The sequence below is a fragment of the Setaria italica genome, chromosome II (assembly GCF_000263155.2).
Source record: "Setaria italica strain Yugu1 chromosome II, Setaria_italica_v2.0, whole genome shotgun sequence".
NCBI lineage: Eukaryota > Viridiplantae > Streptophyta > Magnoliopsida > Poales > Poaceae > Setaria > Setaria italica.
This window is the reverse complement of record NC_028451.1, coordinates 38,221,392-38,236,146: the sequence shown is the minus strand read 5'-3', so window position 1 is coordinate 38,236,146 and position 14,755 is coordinate 38,221,392. Positions and strand designations below refer to the sequence as shown.

Below are 14,755 nucleotides of genomic sequence, written 5' to 3'. Positions count from 1 at the left end.
TCCCCGTCGGCTCCTCCTGCGCCTCCTTCCTGTCGTCCTGCGCCTCCTCCACGACCGGCCCTCCTCCCCTCCCCGCCAGCCCCCTCCTCCCCTCCTCGCCGGCTCCTCCTCTTCCTTCCCACCGGCCCCCTCCTCTCCTCCCGACGCCTCGCCTCTCACCAGCTTGTCCTCCTTCCCGCCGGCATCCTCCTCCTCCCCACCGGTGCGCTCGTCCTCCTCCCAGCTGGCCCCTCCTCCTCCTTCTCCCCGCCAGCACCCTCATCCTCCCTCCCTGCCGGCGCCCTCGTCCTCCTCCCCGCCGGCGCCCTCCTACTTCCTCCCGCCGGCCCCGTCCTCCTTCCCGGTCCCCTCCTCCTCCCCGACAGCGGCGGCGACGGATCCAGCGCGGCGGTGGCGGTCTGAGCGGAGGCGCGAGGGGGTGTTCGTTGGGGCTGGTGGCCTCGGGAGGCGGGTAGCAGGAGCCCTGCGTGTCCGCTAGGAGTAGTGGACCGGCGGCCGTCTGCTTGGTTAGCGGACGCCTCCCAGTACCGCGGTGCAGGGTTTTTCCGCTACCGCGTTACTGGAGGATCATTTAGCAGTCCCCGGTGCGGACAACCTTAGAAATTTTAGAGGAAGTTTGCACACTTATTTATGTAGCATTTACCTACCAAATCAATTACCATCTTGCTACGTCGCTCCCGTGTGAGCGACACAGGCGGACGAAACTTGAGCCACCGCCGCCCCTTTATCCCTCTCCCCATCGCCACGCCGCCGCCCGAGCTAGCTGCCAGAAGCCCGCGTGGCTCGCGAGGATAGCAGCGGCGGGGCAGCCTGCTTCTCCTCATTCATCTCCTGGTGAGCGCGGGCGCCGTAGTTGTCGGAGGGAGCCACCATGGGACGGCACGCGGCGGTGCTAGCTGGATCCGGGGCATCCGCAGCCTGATCAAGTGTCCACGGCGCCGGATCCACCGCCAGGCGCGGCGGCGGCGGCTTCCCCATGCGGGACAGCAATCCCCCTGCCCGGTGCGGCAGCTGCACGGGCGACGTCAAGGTGGTGCATGCCGGGGTGGATGCGGCAGCGTGAGGGGGCTACGCGCGGTGGCGACATCAGCGGGCCGAGGCTAAGCAAGAGGCGGACGCGGTGTCCTCCTCCGGCAAGGTGGGGTTCAACCTAACCCTCCAGCTGCCGGATCTGCAGTCCTTAGCGACGGGCTCCCAGGGAGCGAGGGAGTGGCGATGGCGCGGAGGCGCAGAGGCCTGCAGGGTGTAGGGTTGTGTTGGTGGCGCTGCCTGGCAGGAGAGATTGGTGGCGGTGGCTATGTTGGGGGTGAGCTTGTGGTCGCAGCGAGCGGGTGGGTGTCGGGTGAAAGCCTGCTCGGCAATACGCTAGGCTGACAACGGCGATGCCTCGGGCGCCGCACTTCCTGTTGGGGACGTTGTCAAGGCACCCTCTTTGCTTCGGTGGTGGAATCTCCAGGTGAAAACCATGCCCAAGTCTCAGGCAGGCAGCGACAACACGGCTTGCATCGTGTCTTTCTCGAAAGCATCATCTTTGGAGTTCCATTCTAACTTCCTCGGGAGCCAAGATGGGTGGGAGCGGGGGATAGTGGCCTTCTTCTCTCTCGCACTCTTCCCTATATCCTTTCCGTGGAGGCACCCGGGAGCCCCCGCGTCTGTTGATGTGTTGCTTGGCGTTGATGGTGGTGGGTAGTGTGCTAGAAGCTTCACTGTGAGGTTTGATAGCGATTGGTCACGCATAGCGACGGTCGAGTCGGTGCTAAGCTTTGACCTTGGTGGAATGGGCCATGTGGTAGAGTGGGTGAAAACCAAGTTGAGGACTCATGTGGCGGATGGCGGCCATGAGGTGGGTATTGGTACAGAGTTTAGATGGCATGACTTCTGCTAGGCGTTTGTGGGCAATGGTTTGCGGGGCCGTACGATAGTGGTGACCATGAAGTTGGCATGGAGGCCGGCGTGGTAGGTGGTGGCCGACATATGTGCATCGCCGAAGTGACCTGTGTGGTGAGGCGTTGGGCGATCCCGCATGGTTGTGGCAGCTTTGATGCAAGGTGGTCTTCTGACGCCTGCTGGAGGTCCCACGTGGCAATTTTGCTTTCTTCGGTGAGATGACTGGGTTGCTTGGTGCACAACCTGATCTTGGTGGAAGTTGGTCGGCAGTTGATGGCCAGAGGTAGCTACTCATGTATCGGTTTGACGGCTTACAGTATTCTACGGTGGCTAACCCTACTTGGCGGGTGTTAGTCTGGTGTAGGATAACTCTGTGAGGTGGACGCAAGTGGATCCGATGATATGATAGCTACACAGCTTGCAGCAGAGGCGGCCAACCCTGCATAGCAGTGGTGGGCTTGGTGTGAGACATCGTCGGCAACGACGGCGTTGGCGGTGATGATGGAATATCCTCTATCGGCTTTGTGCCCAGGTGATGGTGGTGGTGGTGCAGGTTGGTGCATGAGCGGTGGACGTGGAGTACTTGGGTGGTGAGCTGCCCCGATCCAACCTTCTAGGGTTGTTGTGTTGAGTTGAGTTTGGCAAGTGTTGAGGTTCCAATTTGATCCGTTGGTTTGTTTAGGTGTTTCTTTTTTCTTTATTTTGTTTTGCCTAGTTATAGCCTCTCAAGGTTATAATCTTGTATTTGTGCTATATACATAGAAACAACGTGTATTTTGTGCTATATCAATAGAAACGTACACGTCGTGTGCTGTTAATTCAAAAAAAATTTACCACCTTGCTCAATCAAATCACCTAACGGGTCACGGCCCATGAAGTATATGTAATTAGGCTGATAAAAATAAAACAGTCCACGATAGCCCACGTGTTTGCCCTGCTATATTGCCCCCACCCAATAACGGCCCACGTGCCTTTCAGAGTTGGGTATTGAGGCCCAGTCCATTCAGAAACTGCGTTTTACAAAATTCACCCAAAACTGTCCTAAAAAACAAAATTCACCCAAAATCTGTATACTAGCATATACAAACTTTAGGATCTTTAAAAGCAGAAATTTTTATAAAAATACTCCAGGACGTTGACAGAGCGTGCACGCTCTTTTATATATTCTGTAGCTGACCATACAATAGGTTATTATGTGGCCAGCCTATCCAACGCACTAGAATAGTTACAATAACTTGAATGATTGCAGACAACAATATAGTCGATTTATTAGAATTGATATGTCCAATCAATTTATAGTAAATTACGACATACAAGAATGGACATATCAATTTTAATAAGTTGATTACATTATTGTCGAAAACCATTTAAGTTATTGTAACCATTCTCGTATGTTAGATGGATGGGCTGACCGACCATAGAGTATACTCTATATATTCTATATATATAGTAATACTATACGGTACCTGCGTAGGGAATTAGCTATTCCGTATCCGAGCCGACTCACCCCGCTTCCCGCCGGTTTTAACTCACCCCGCCTCCCCCGGTTTCTTTTTTCCGATTTTTTTTCTCCTGATCGAATCACCTCCGTCGTGGGTCCACTTCATCGGTTCAGTTGCCTATCCCCTCCCCGCTGCCACCCGCCCCCTCTCCCCACGTCGCCACCGGTGGCGGCGGCCGCGGCGTGGAGTTCCGCCGCAAGCTCCACTTCGGGGGTGTTTGGGAGGAGGGGGCTAAATTTTAGCCCCCGTCACATCGAAAGTTTGGACACTAATTAGGAGTATTAAACCTAGACTAATTACAAAACTAATTACTAGACTAAATCGCGAGACGAATCTATTAAGCCTAATTAATCCATCATTAGCGAATGGTTACTGTAGCACCACATTGTCAAATCATGGACTAATTAGGTTTAATAGATTTGTCTCGCGATTTAGCCTAGAGGTTGTGCAATTAGTTTTGTAATTAACCAATATTTAATACTTCTAATTAGTGTCCAAACATCTGATGTGACAGGAGCTAAATTTTAACCCGTGTGTGCGAAACACCCCCTTAGCCGTCGGCAACGACGGACTCCACTCGCCATCCGACCCTGCGGCCATGAGATCCAGACCCAATCGGGAAGGCGATCAAAGCCCGGCTACAACTCCGGTGAGATCTCCCACCGGAGCAGTGGATGAAGGCGGTGACAGGCCCATCCGTACTCCCGACAGGTGGTGGTGTGGTGGTTGGCCCCTCCCCCCGTTTCCACCCAGACTCGGTGTCATCCCCACCTCGCCATGCGGATCCAAGGTGCCCCCGCCCCTGCGATGGCTCGGCGCGGATCCATGGTGGCCTCATCCCCTCTCCATGTGTGACAGCGCCCCTAGCGAGCTGCAAGCCGCACCGTGGCAAACGACGGGTAGACTGCGGGCGTGCCGCGATGGTTGATGGGATTTGGGACGCCGACCTGGGCAGATCCTGCACGGCACGACGGTGGCTCCCTCCCTGCACGCGACGTCCAGCCTAAGCTTTCCCAAGCGTGTGTCGTCCGCCTCCATGAACGAAGCTCTAGGTTAGCTCCGGTCTCTGATGGAGTGTACAGATTCAAGATTTCTGTTTTTTTTTCCTGCAAAATATCTGACAAGCAGCCTGTCCTTGGCTTCTTGCCACCTATGGAATCCAATATTTCTCCTTCGAGATCAGGATGCAAGTTCAGCCAGGAGTTCTCAACTGGGAGCTCTCTAGTCACTCCGTAGTGGAGGTCAGCAACAAGAGCAGAAACAAGATGTATGTATACTCAACTGGGACTTCATGTTCCTGAATTTCATTCTCTGAAATGCTCTACTGAATCCGTAGTGTCCCTCTTTGGATTCAGGTGAGGTGGTCACCATGATCCTCTCATGTGTATTCAGGATTATTATGTCTTTCTCTTATTCTGAATTATAGATGTGCTAATCAGAAAACACACTGATGGAGGCAGAAAAAAGCTTGATGTAGATGTGGGTTAATATCCATTTGAGAATTATTTCACAACCACAATGGAGACCAGTCATTTTAGATAAGAGTCTGTACTATGCAGTTAACTGATAGAGTGTACTTACAAAAGGTTAGGGTGGACTTCAACCAGGGTTCTGTCAGATATCAGAGTATATTGTACTAAGTAGAGTTCAGGTTTCTGCCTTGCTCGGCCCATGTGATTTAGAATACTTTTTTGCATGTTGCCTTATTTACAACTGTCCAATATGTTAGAAAAGATGTATGTGTAATATAAAAGAAAGGTGTACAATGATCAGTGCTTACTAAATATATGGGATAAACAAGCATGCCTTTGTTATCATAACATGCAGTGGCGCTTATTCACTACTCTCTGCTCTTTGTTGTCTGCAGTTAATACATGATTCAAGACTACTTATTTCTCTGCTCTCAGTTTCTCGCACTCGTGTGCAGTCGTAAATTATTCTAAATTATCACTCATGTGCAGTCTGTGGACACTTCTATTGTTGATTCATTCAATACTTGATTTCTCTGTTCTCAATTTTATCTCCCTCACTTGTGCATAGTCTGGGGATACAAGGAGGATATTCTGCTGCACCTCCTATCCAGAACTTCAGGTCAAGTTCTTTGAAGTATTACCATGTTCATTTTTTAAACGGATTGATGAGTTTTATTAGTGAAGAGCGAAGATGCGTATCTGCTCAGAATTCAGGTATTCAACATGTTCACTTTCAGAGATGTAAACTATATCTGATTAGGTTTAATTCCTGAGAAACTACTTTTATTCAGATTCTTCAGATGCATAATGATACTATATTTTTAGATCAATAATAATTCAGATTCTTCACTGAATTATGCTTTTAGCCACTGCACATAGATGGTTGTCCACATTCTGGTCACCTAAACTATGATTGTTATGGATCATGTATTTCTTCGTGGATCATGTATTTCTTGTATTACGTATGTTTTAAACTTGGAACAGATGAGAGACATCAACCCAGTGGGGAATAATAGCTGCTCCATGTTGCTAATGGAAAATCTATGAATATTTTCTAGTACAAGCTCTGTGTACCAGCCACAATGCACTTTCTAAGAATCTGAAGGAGCATCATGGGGATTTTCTTTTCATTTTACTTCTACTTTTCGCTAATCTGAGTGATGGTGCGTTCATGTGTAGCAGATTGCAATCCGTGTCAAGAATCTGGAGTCGGAAATGCACAGCTGCTAAAGATTTAGAAGTGAAGATGCAAAAGTCATAGAAATTGGTGAAATGATTGCAAGCAGCACAGGCAAACTGGACTAGGATTCGGGCTTGTTCGCTTCAGCTTATAAGCCGGCTGAAAAGCTGAAACGGCTGATTTGTTGTGAGAGTAAAACACTGTTTGGTGGCTGATAAGTCGGCTGAATAAGCTGAAGCGAACAGGTAGAGATATTGGTTCTTGGTAGTGTTAGAAAGTTATGTGGTGTTGCCCTTTGGTTCATGTGGCTGGAAATGCTATGCATGGTATTGTTTTGATTGGAATTATGAAAAAATCGTAGTGTGCATGTTGATTGCATTTCTGAATGCAAGTGATGAGCAATGGACCTCTCCAATCTTTTTTTTTGTTTTTTATTCATAAGGGATGAGATTTTTTTGTGTGTGGCATTCTGGCCTTGCAACAGTGAGAACTTCGTGATCCATGGTCAAATGCTTATCATTCCTTAGGGAAGTCTATCCAGTATTCCAATGCAGCGATTGCATGTACAAGACCTACTAGCTCTTTTCACTCCTTATAATGATCACTAGGTGTTATAATTGTTGTACAATTGTATAACTTGTGTCTGGGAGCGTGATGCTGAATCCAGGTTCCTATGTGCAAATACATAATTATCTGTGATGCTACTACATTGAATCTAGGTTCCTATAGTTTTTTTTGTTAGCACACTAGTATTTGCATCCACGTGTTATTCCTTCAGGATAAAAAAAATACTACTTTCATACTAGATTGACGCAAAAAATTTGCATCTACATGTCATTAGTTGCCACCGGAAAAAAAACATGATACTAGATCCCATAATCTATTTTTACGCGTGCACACATCATTTTTTAAGGAGAGCAAACTCAAGGTTCCGAACAAGCAATCAGGCCTGAATGGGCCACTCACATGTTGTTGTCCAATGGTCAGCACATGAGGCATCAGGCTCAGGCCCACCAGGCAACCTGCAAGCGTGGATGCAGGTTAAAATGGGAAATAAAATCAGTTGCAGTTTTGAGGAATCGAACCTGAGACGAGCGCTCCACCACTGGCCACCTGCGTGCGTGAGGAAAGGGCCGGAGGGGAGCGCTGCGTGTCTGGGCGCGCAGGGTGGCTCGGTCAGAGGAGAGACGCGCGGCGTAGGAGGGCTCGGATACGGAATAAATTATCTTTGTGTACCGAATAGGAGGTTTATACATACACACATATGTTGATAAAAAAATAAACATTAAGGACTACACGCACAAGATCAAAACTATGAAAAATTATTTGGAGAGAATATCAATCACATGTTGTATATTGCATCGATTGCGATAGGTTAACGGGTAAAGATTGTTGGATGCACCTGAACACTATTTTGAAATATCCGAATTAACACAAACGTTTATTGATTTTCGTAGTCTACCGGCTCTTGCATGCGATGCCAACAACAATATCCAAGTATGCTTTGCGAGGGAAGGATTGCCTTGAAAACCGCTGTTCTTTGGATACATGAAACCCGCGAAAACAAGATGATGTTGCCACATGATATCCCTATCTGAACTCGTTCAAACTTCAAAGGTCTGAACACTGGCGGATGCAACTCATGATCGTAGGAGGGGTTTCTTCCTCCTCCTTTTCTTGCTTCCCTTCTCTTCTTCTTCCTCAAAAATTATGGAGGGGCTGAGGGCCGCGGGACTCACTGTTCGAGAGGCGGTAGAGGGAGCTTGAGCCCTGCCCTCCCCACCGTTGGATCCGTCCCTGGGTCTGAGCATATACAGTCTTGACACCGTGCAAATTTTCATTGCCCGTAGGTAGGAGTACTCGTTGATCTGTTGGTCTGTTGTTCGTGGACCGCGACGATATATAGCGAGCCTGTTGAAGTACCCGTAGGCGAACTACACGCCTGTGCGGCACCGGGGACTCTACCATCGCAATTCGCACGCACACAGGCGCAAGCATGGACGAGGATGAGGGCGTCTACGTGCGCGCAACGTGTATGAGCTCCGTCGGTCTCTCTCGGCGGAGATGGGTCGTCGCCACCGGCGGCTATTGCTGGGCTAGGCGCCAGGCGGGGCGGCGTGCTGCGCTGACCTGATGTAGTGATGTACATACGTTGACCAACATATATATCTCTATGTGTCATGCCGTCGTTGAGGCCAAGGCTTCTATGGCTGTGGTCCTAAAGAAGGTCACCGGGAGTAAGCCTGACCGACGGCGGAGGTGGAGCAGCGGGGGAGCTTGGGTTGGAGTTGGGAAAGTTCACTGCAATTACCGGCGGCGGCGGTTTGCAAACGTTGGCGACTTGGCGAGGGCAGCGAGGGGGCCGGCCAAGGCAGGCGGGCAACACGGCGGCAGGGGAGCGTGTAACTTTGGCTAAATAAGATGCATTCAGAAACAATTGTACGAAATTTTCAAAGAAAAAAAAGACAATTTCTTTACAAACTTTAGGATCTATGAGAGCGGATAATATGTTATTTTCTAAAAGGTCTACAGCATTAATTTAGAAGAAAAAAGTCGCGAACTTTAGGATGTTGACAGAAAAAATAGAATATTGCATTTGCATGATCTTATTACATGTAGATGACAGTAGACATTGAGGCCCACAGGCACCAACGCGAAAACGTGAACATCATTTGAATAGGATGTCGACTGCGATGGGTTGAGGGCTAAAGGTTGTCCGATGCAACTGAACAACATATACTCCTAAATACTACCTCCATCCATTTTTATTTGACATTCCGAACAGTAAGTTATTGTTAGTGATATTTCCTATATGAAACGCCATTTATTTACGAATGGAGGTAGTAATACTTAGGAGTACTCCCTGGTTCTTGCATATGTCAAGCCACCACCAGCAGCAACAATCTTACGAACGGATGTAGGAATACGCCATTTATTTACATAGATTTCTTAGACTCTTACCAATCTACCTGGCTCTTGCATATGTCATGCCAGCAGCAGTATTGCGGTATACCTTTTGATTGAGATAAACTCAAAAATCAAGCATTTGAGCTCTAGCAAATTTGATACCTTTTTGAAGCTTCAAAGGATTGTCCTGAGAATATTGTTCCTTTTCGAGTAGAAGTACATGAGACCCACGAAAACAAGATGTTGGTGGATGATTCTATCCGAACTCGTTCAAAGGTCTGAACGTTACGGCACCAACATGGAAATTTTCATGGCCCGTAGTACTCGGCCGCCGAGCTGTAATTGCTGTGTTGTGCGTGGACCGCGACGGCGCGGTGAACCTGGAAGTACCCGGAAGGCGGAATGCGAACACCGGGGACGCAACACGTCGCGCGCGCAGGCAGAGCTGAGAGGCGAGAGCGTCTACGTGCGCTCAACGTGTCGCCGTCTCTCTCGGCGGAGCTGGCCGGGTCGTCGCTCGCCCCCGGCGGCTGGGCTGGGCTGCGGAGCACCAGACGGCAGACGTACGTACGTGGACCAACATCTCTCCCTGAAAAAGCTTCCGAAAGGCCACGGAAGAAGCCAGTTTTTCCGATTTGCCGCCACATGCCACTCCACGGTCCACGCCACGCTCGGCTAGGGTCGACGTGCCTTGCAAGCGTCGCGAACACGCACGCACGCCACAGGCTCGGCTCCACGTGACAACAACTGCTTCACGGATGGCTCGGTCTCGCAAGGCACTCGCGCGCTGCCACCGCCGTGGTCCGCGCGCGGGTTTTGGATTCTCCCGCGACGCCGATGGCCAACGATGGCGCCGCGCCGGGCAGAGATGACGAGAGGGGAATCCATCGTTCTATCCGGCCTTGTAAAATTCGAGCTGAACACGTGCTCCCCGGCCCTGAGTCTCGTACAGAGTTCCTCTCAACACGTTTTGTTCCGACTCGTCTCGACCCCGAAACAAAGCGAGAGGCAGACATGACCCTCCGCGGACGAGACAAAAAGGAAAAAAAAGACGGTTCATCTACTTTTTTTTTTGTTGGACTCATCATCAGTAGTAGTAAAAAAAGGAAGAGAGAAGAGCACGCCTGCCTCTTCTTTCACGAGCAAAGAAATAAAGTGGATAAAGCTTTGCAGCTCCCATCGTATATATATAGGGGCTGTTTGGATACGAGGTGCTAAACTTTAACAGTGTCACATCGGATGTTCGGATGCTAATTAGAAGGACTAAACATGAGCTAATTATAAAACTAATTGCAGAACCTTGTGCTAATTCGCGAGACGAATCTATTAAGCCTAATTAATCCATCATTAGCAAATGGTTACTGTAGCACCACATTATCAAATCATGGACTAATTAGGCTTAATAGATTCGTCTCGCGAATTATACTCCATCTGTGCAATTAGTTTTGTAATTAGCTTATGTTTACTACTCCTAATTAGCATCCAAACATCCGATGTGACAGGTGTTAAACTTTAATAGGGTGTTCCCAAACACCCCCATAGTACTAGGCAAGCAGATAACCATGACGATTATTTTAATTCTTTTGAGGAATGGATTTATCTCCCAAGTTGCATCTGGTGACCGGTTAGGGTTAGGGTGATGAACGTTCCTTCTTGAGTCGGACATGGCTCGGAGAGATTCCACGGCATTGCTTGCAATCTATACGAACTAGCAGGAGTAGTGCACGCATCAAGCCAAAACTGTGACGGTACTGGCTGCCAAGCGACATGTAAACAGTGTACTGTATCCTCACACCATCCGCCACCGGACCCGTGCGTGGAACGTTAACTTCCCTGAAAAATATCTCATTCCCTTCCTTCAACCTGTCAACGCCCTACTCGAACTAACCGATCAGAATATGTGAGCGCATCGAGTCCAACGACTACCCTCAGGTCCCGTATGGCGTAGTGTAATTTCCAAGCTCTGGTTGCCTGTACACATCTTCCTCCTCAGAACGATGGTTCAAACCCCACACAGTTGATGGCAATGGCCGGTCGGTGGCGCTTCAAGCTGCATATATAGCGTGTCGGCACGCGACGGCCGGGGACCATTAGAGACGATGACGATGACATGGATAATGCAGGGATGGACGAGGGTGCCAATGGTGGTCACTGGCAGTGGCAAGAATTTTTGTTGGATCTATTCCTCTCAATCAAACAAATAGTGTGGGACTATATATCTCACCATGTTTCCACGACAAACACACACTAACACGCACATGTACCAATGGTGTGGTGGGGACGAGTCCCTCCGTTGCCCGCACATGAGCCAAGGGGGTTTGACATTGGCAGATTCCTTAATATCCTGTTTCTATGTCACTTGCACAAAGACCAGGCCCAGCTCGACAGCCCGGCTGAGCCCGACGGGCTAAGCCTAGCCCAACACTCATTTAGGGCGCACGGTGTTGATTTTCGCAATCTGAAAAAATGAGCGGGTCCGAGCTCAGCTCGAATAATAAAATAAATTACATTTACACTAAAAAATGATGGATGGTCTGGTTCGAATTGAGCCCGATTTTGATGGTCTGATGGAGTTAGTGAACGGACTTTCTGGGCTTTCTTGCCAGCCTGGCTCGGCCCGAGGTTTGATCGGATCTACTTGATCATACTATTTTGAAAGACGGTCATTTGTACAATTTTTCTTGGTATAGCTCGCATATGAGCCAAAGGGTTTAACATTCGCGGATTCCTCAATATCCATTTTTAGATCATTTGTAATTTTTTTAAAGACCATTATTTGTATATTTTTTCGAGAGTGTCAGGGAGGGGGCGAGGAGCCCCACCTAATAATGCAGTATAGCCGAAAAAAGATCTTAGGGTCAGTAGCCGAGTACAAGAGCATGCCAAGGCACGACACACAAGCTCAGGGTCACTTGTAGAATTGATAAACTGATTATCATGTCACCTTAGAAAGTGAGGGAGTCTCTTGTAAATTAATATACCGCTCACCAGAAATCATATATAATGAACTTTGTTTTTTATTTTCTTCTAATCATTTGCATAATCTTATCCCTTTTATTTATCATCACATTATGAGCCGAGATTACTCGAAAAACTTAGATCCATGCCAAAGGGCGGAGATTAATATTTTTAGAAAAACAAAACTCATATATCCCAATCAGTGAATACACTGCAGGAAAACTAAGCATTGGTCCTAGTCCTTAGTACCGGTTGCTTTTTAATCAGTCTAATGGCTAGTTCCCCAGGAGCGCCCCGTGATCCGCTTTAGTATCGGTTCGGGGCTCCACCCAGTACTATAGGTCACCCATTAGTATCGGGTGGAGCCTCGACCCGATACTAATGTGCCTGAGGGCCTTTAGTACGGGTGAAGCCCCCACCCGGTACTAAAAGGCTCTCTTCGACTCCTCATCTCTCTCCCTTATCTCCCCACCCTACGCCTTATCCTTATCTCCCCACCCTCCTCTCCCCACCGGCCACACACTATCTCCCCCCACCGGCCACGCACTATCTCTCATGCCTCTCTCCTCCCTCTCCTCTCACTGCCACCGCCTCTCGGGGTCGTGACGGAGCCGCGCGCTGCTGGCCTCCACGCTGGAGGGCCGCGCGCCGCCAGCCTCCGGATCGTCGTTGGCCATGCACTGCCGCTCTCCACGTCCCTGGCCATGCTCCTCTGGCCTTTGAGCCACTAGGCGCATGCCACCGGCCTCCACTCCGGAGGCCCACATGCCCCCACCTCCGACAAGGAGCCGCCACCAGGCTGCCCGCGTGAGGGGCCGCTACCGCTACGCTACCCCCGCCGAGGATCAGGCCGGGGCGCTCAGAGGCCTGGAGGCGCGGCGGCCGAGAGGCGCAGCGACGGCGGCCGGGAGACTCGGCGCTCAGAGGCCTGGAGGCGCACCGGCCGGCGGCTTGGAGGCGTGGCGGCCGGGCATGCGCGGTTGTGAAACAACGTGTGACGAGGCAGAAAAACAAAATGAGAAAAGAAAGAAAAGAGCAGAAAAGAAAATGAGAAAAGAAAAGAAAAAGAAAGGCCTCGGCCACATGTGACGTGGCAGGCAATTTAGTACCGATAGGGGACCAACCGTATTAAAGGCTCCCCTTTTGTACCAAGGACCCCCTTAATACCAATATAGCAATACCGGTTGCATAACCGGTACTAAAGGGGGGTTTGGCATTCCCCAACAGTGATACGAAAATAGTAATAGATGTACTCCATAAAACAACATCCACAGACTTTTGGTTCCTACAAATGGTGCGACATGAGATGAGACGGGACAACATAGTAAGGCCACTCTTAATGGGAGTTTTATTCTCATTAAATACAGTGCCATGTCAGTATTTTTGATGATGTGGCAAAGAGTTAATGAAGAGAGAGGTGAAATGAGTTTTATGGGGATGAAATCCTGTGTACACTATTTCCAAAATAGTCTGTGTCTTGTATGTGGTGTTGGAAACAACAAACTATGAAATTGTGCATTGTAGGAAACTATTTCAACTATGAATTAAATGATATTTTACATATGTGATATTCTTAGAAACATATCCGTGAAATTGGCCATTGAGAATGGCCTAATAACGCTAGGCCATCCTACGATGTTGATCTCATACAAAATCCTTTCACCCGTCAGGTGAGTTAGAAGCGAGAACCACCAATCATAGCTAGGTCCCCGCGGTTAAAGTTAATCTATATAAAAAAAGTTTAACTATAAAAGACAAGTGAAAGTTAGTGGGAGTTTGGATCCTTTAGTCCATGGATTAAATGGACTAAAGTTTAGTCTAGTTCCTATCCTGTTTGGTTCCATAGATTAAAGTCCATTAATGCAGTTGAACAAAGGTTCTTTTACACCTCCCACCTCTCATCTGTCTTCCCTTGTCCCTTCGCTGCTCACCTTCATCCCTCCTCTCTCCCACCTGTTGAGAGACTGGTTTCTCACCTGTCAATCCATCGAATCTAGCAAAGGAGGCCTGATGCAGGCAGCAGGCCCTGCGAACGGCGACCAGCTTCGGATCAATGGAGAGGCGTGCGCTAGGCGGCGGCAAGTCATGGCTTCCGTTGGATCTCACTCTTGGATGCACGGGGGCCGGTGGCGCGCGGACTGGTGGGCCGAAGCACGGCGAGTTGCGACCGGGCAAGCGGCGGCGGAACGAGGTCCAGCGCGGATGGGCAAGCCGCGGTGGCGGCGCCTCTCCTGGCATGCGGCGGCATCCTCGCGCTGCGCCATGGCGACCTGCACGGTGCCGCTCCCGACCGTGGCGGAGGAGGACCACGAGGACGAGGAGAGGTGGCACAGGCTCCCGACGGCCGTGGGTGACGGCGACGTGAGGCGGCACGGGTCGTGGACGGCACGAAGGAAGCGGTCCGCCTCGGCCTGGTCCGCAGCGCCATCGAATAACATCGGCAGGAGGGAGGCCGGCACATGTTTGGGAGTGTTTTGGAGCATTTTGCTACGCACAAAAAACGATGCGAAACGGGTGCGTTTCGGTACCCGAATGCGTTGCTTTAGGGTAGCGAACTTCAGACAGATTTTTTCGCAATGAACACAACCAATCTACCCAATAGACCCTAGAACATGTTTGGGAGTGTTTTGAAGCATTTCGCTACTGCACGAAACGATGCGAAACGGGTGCGTTTCGATACCCGAATGCACTGTTCTAGGTAGCAAACTTCAGACGGATTTTTTCGCAACGAATGCAACCAATCTACGCAATAGACTTTAGAACGTGTTTGGGAGTGTTTTGGAGCTTGTGTTCGGAGGCTAAAGGATTTAGTCCAAACTTTTGTGTGTATAGGACTAAAAGTAAAAAAA

At 49.6% G+C, this 14,755-nt stretch overlaps 1 protein-coding gene across 6 annotated transcripts; it reads left to right on the top strand.

The window, feature by feature from the left end:
- The first annotated feature begins 3,933 nt into the window (after positions 1-3,933).
- LOC101766307 lies at positions 3,934-6,547 on the top strand. 6 transcript variants are annotated; one of them, XM_004957394.3, is made up of 4 exons: positions 3,934-4,441; positions 4,573-4,656; positions 5,430-5,575; positions 6,044-6,547. In XM_004957394.3, exons 1-4 carry the CDS (start codon positions 4,317-4,319, stop codon positions 6,097-6,099), a joined length of 411 nt encoding a protein of 136 aa, XP_004957451.1. In that variant the 5' UTR covers positions 3,934-4,316; the 3' UTR covers positions 6,100-6,547. The 6 variants fall into 6 exon arrangements, 2 of the variants coding, with proteins under 2 accessions (XP_004957451.1, XP_004957450.1); XM_004957393.3 differs by having other exon boundaries at positions 6,041-6,547; XR_002676207.1 differs by having other exon boundaries at positions 5,257-6,547.
- The last annotated feature ends 8,208 nt before the right edge of the window (positions 6,548-14,755 follow it).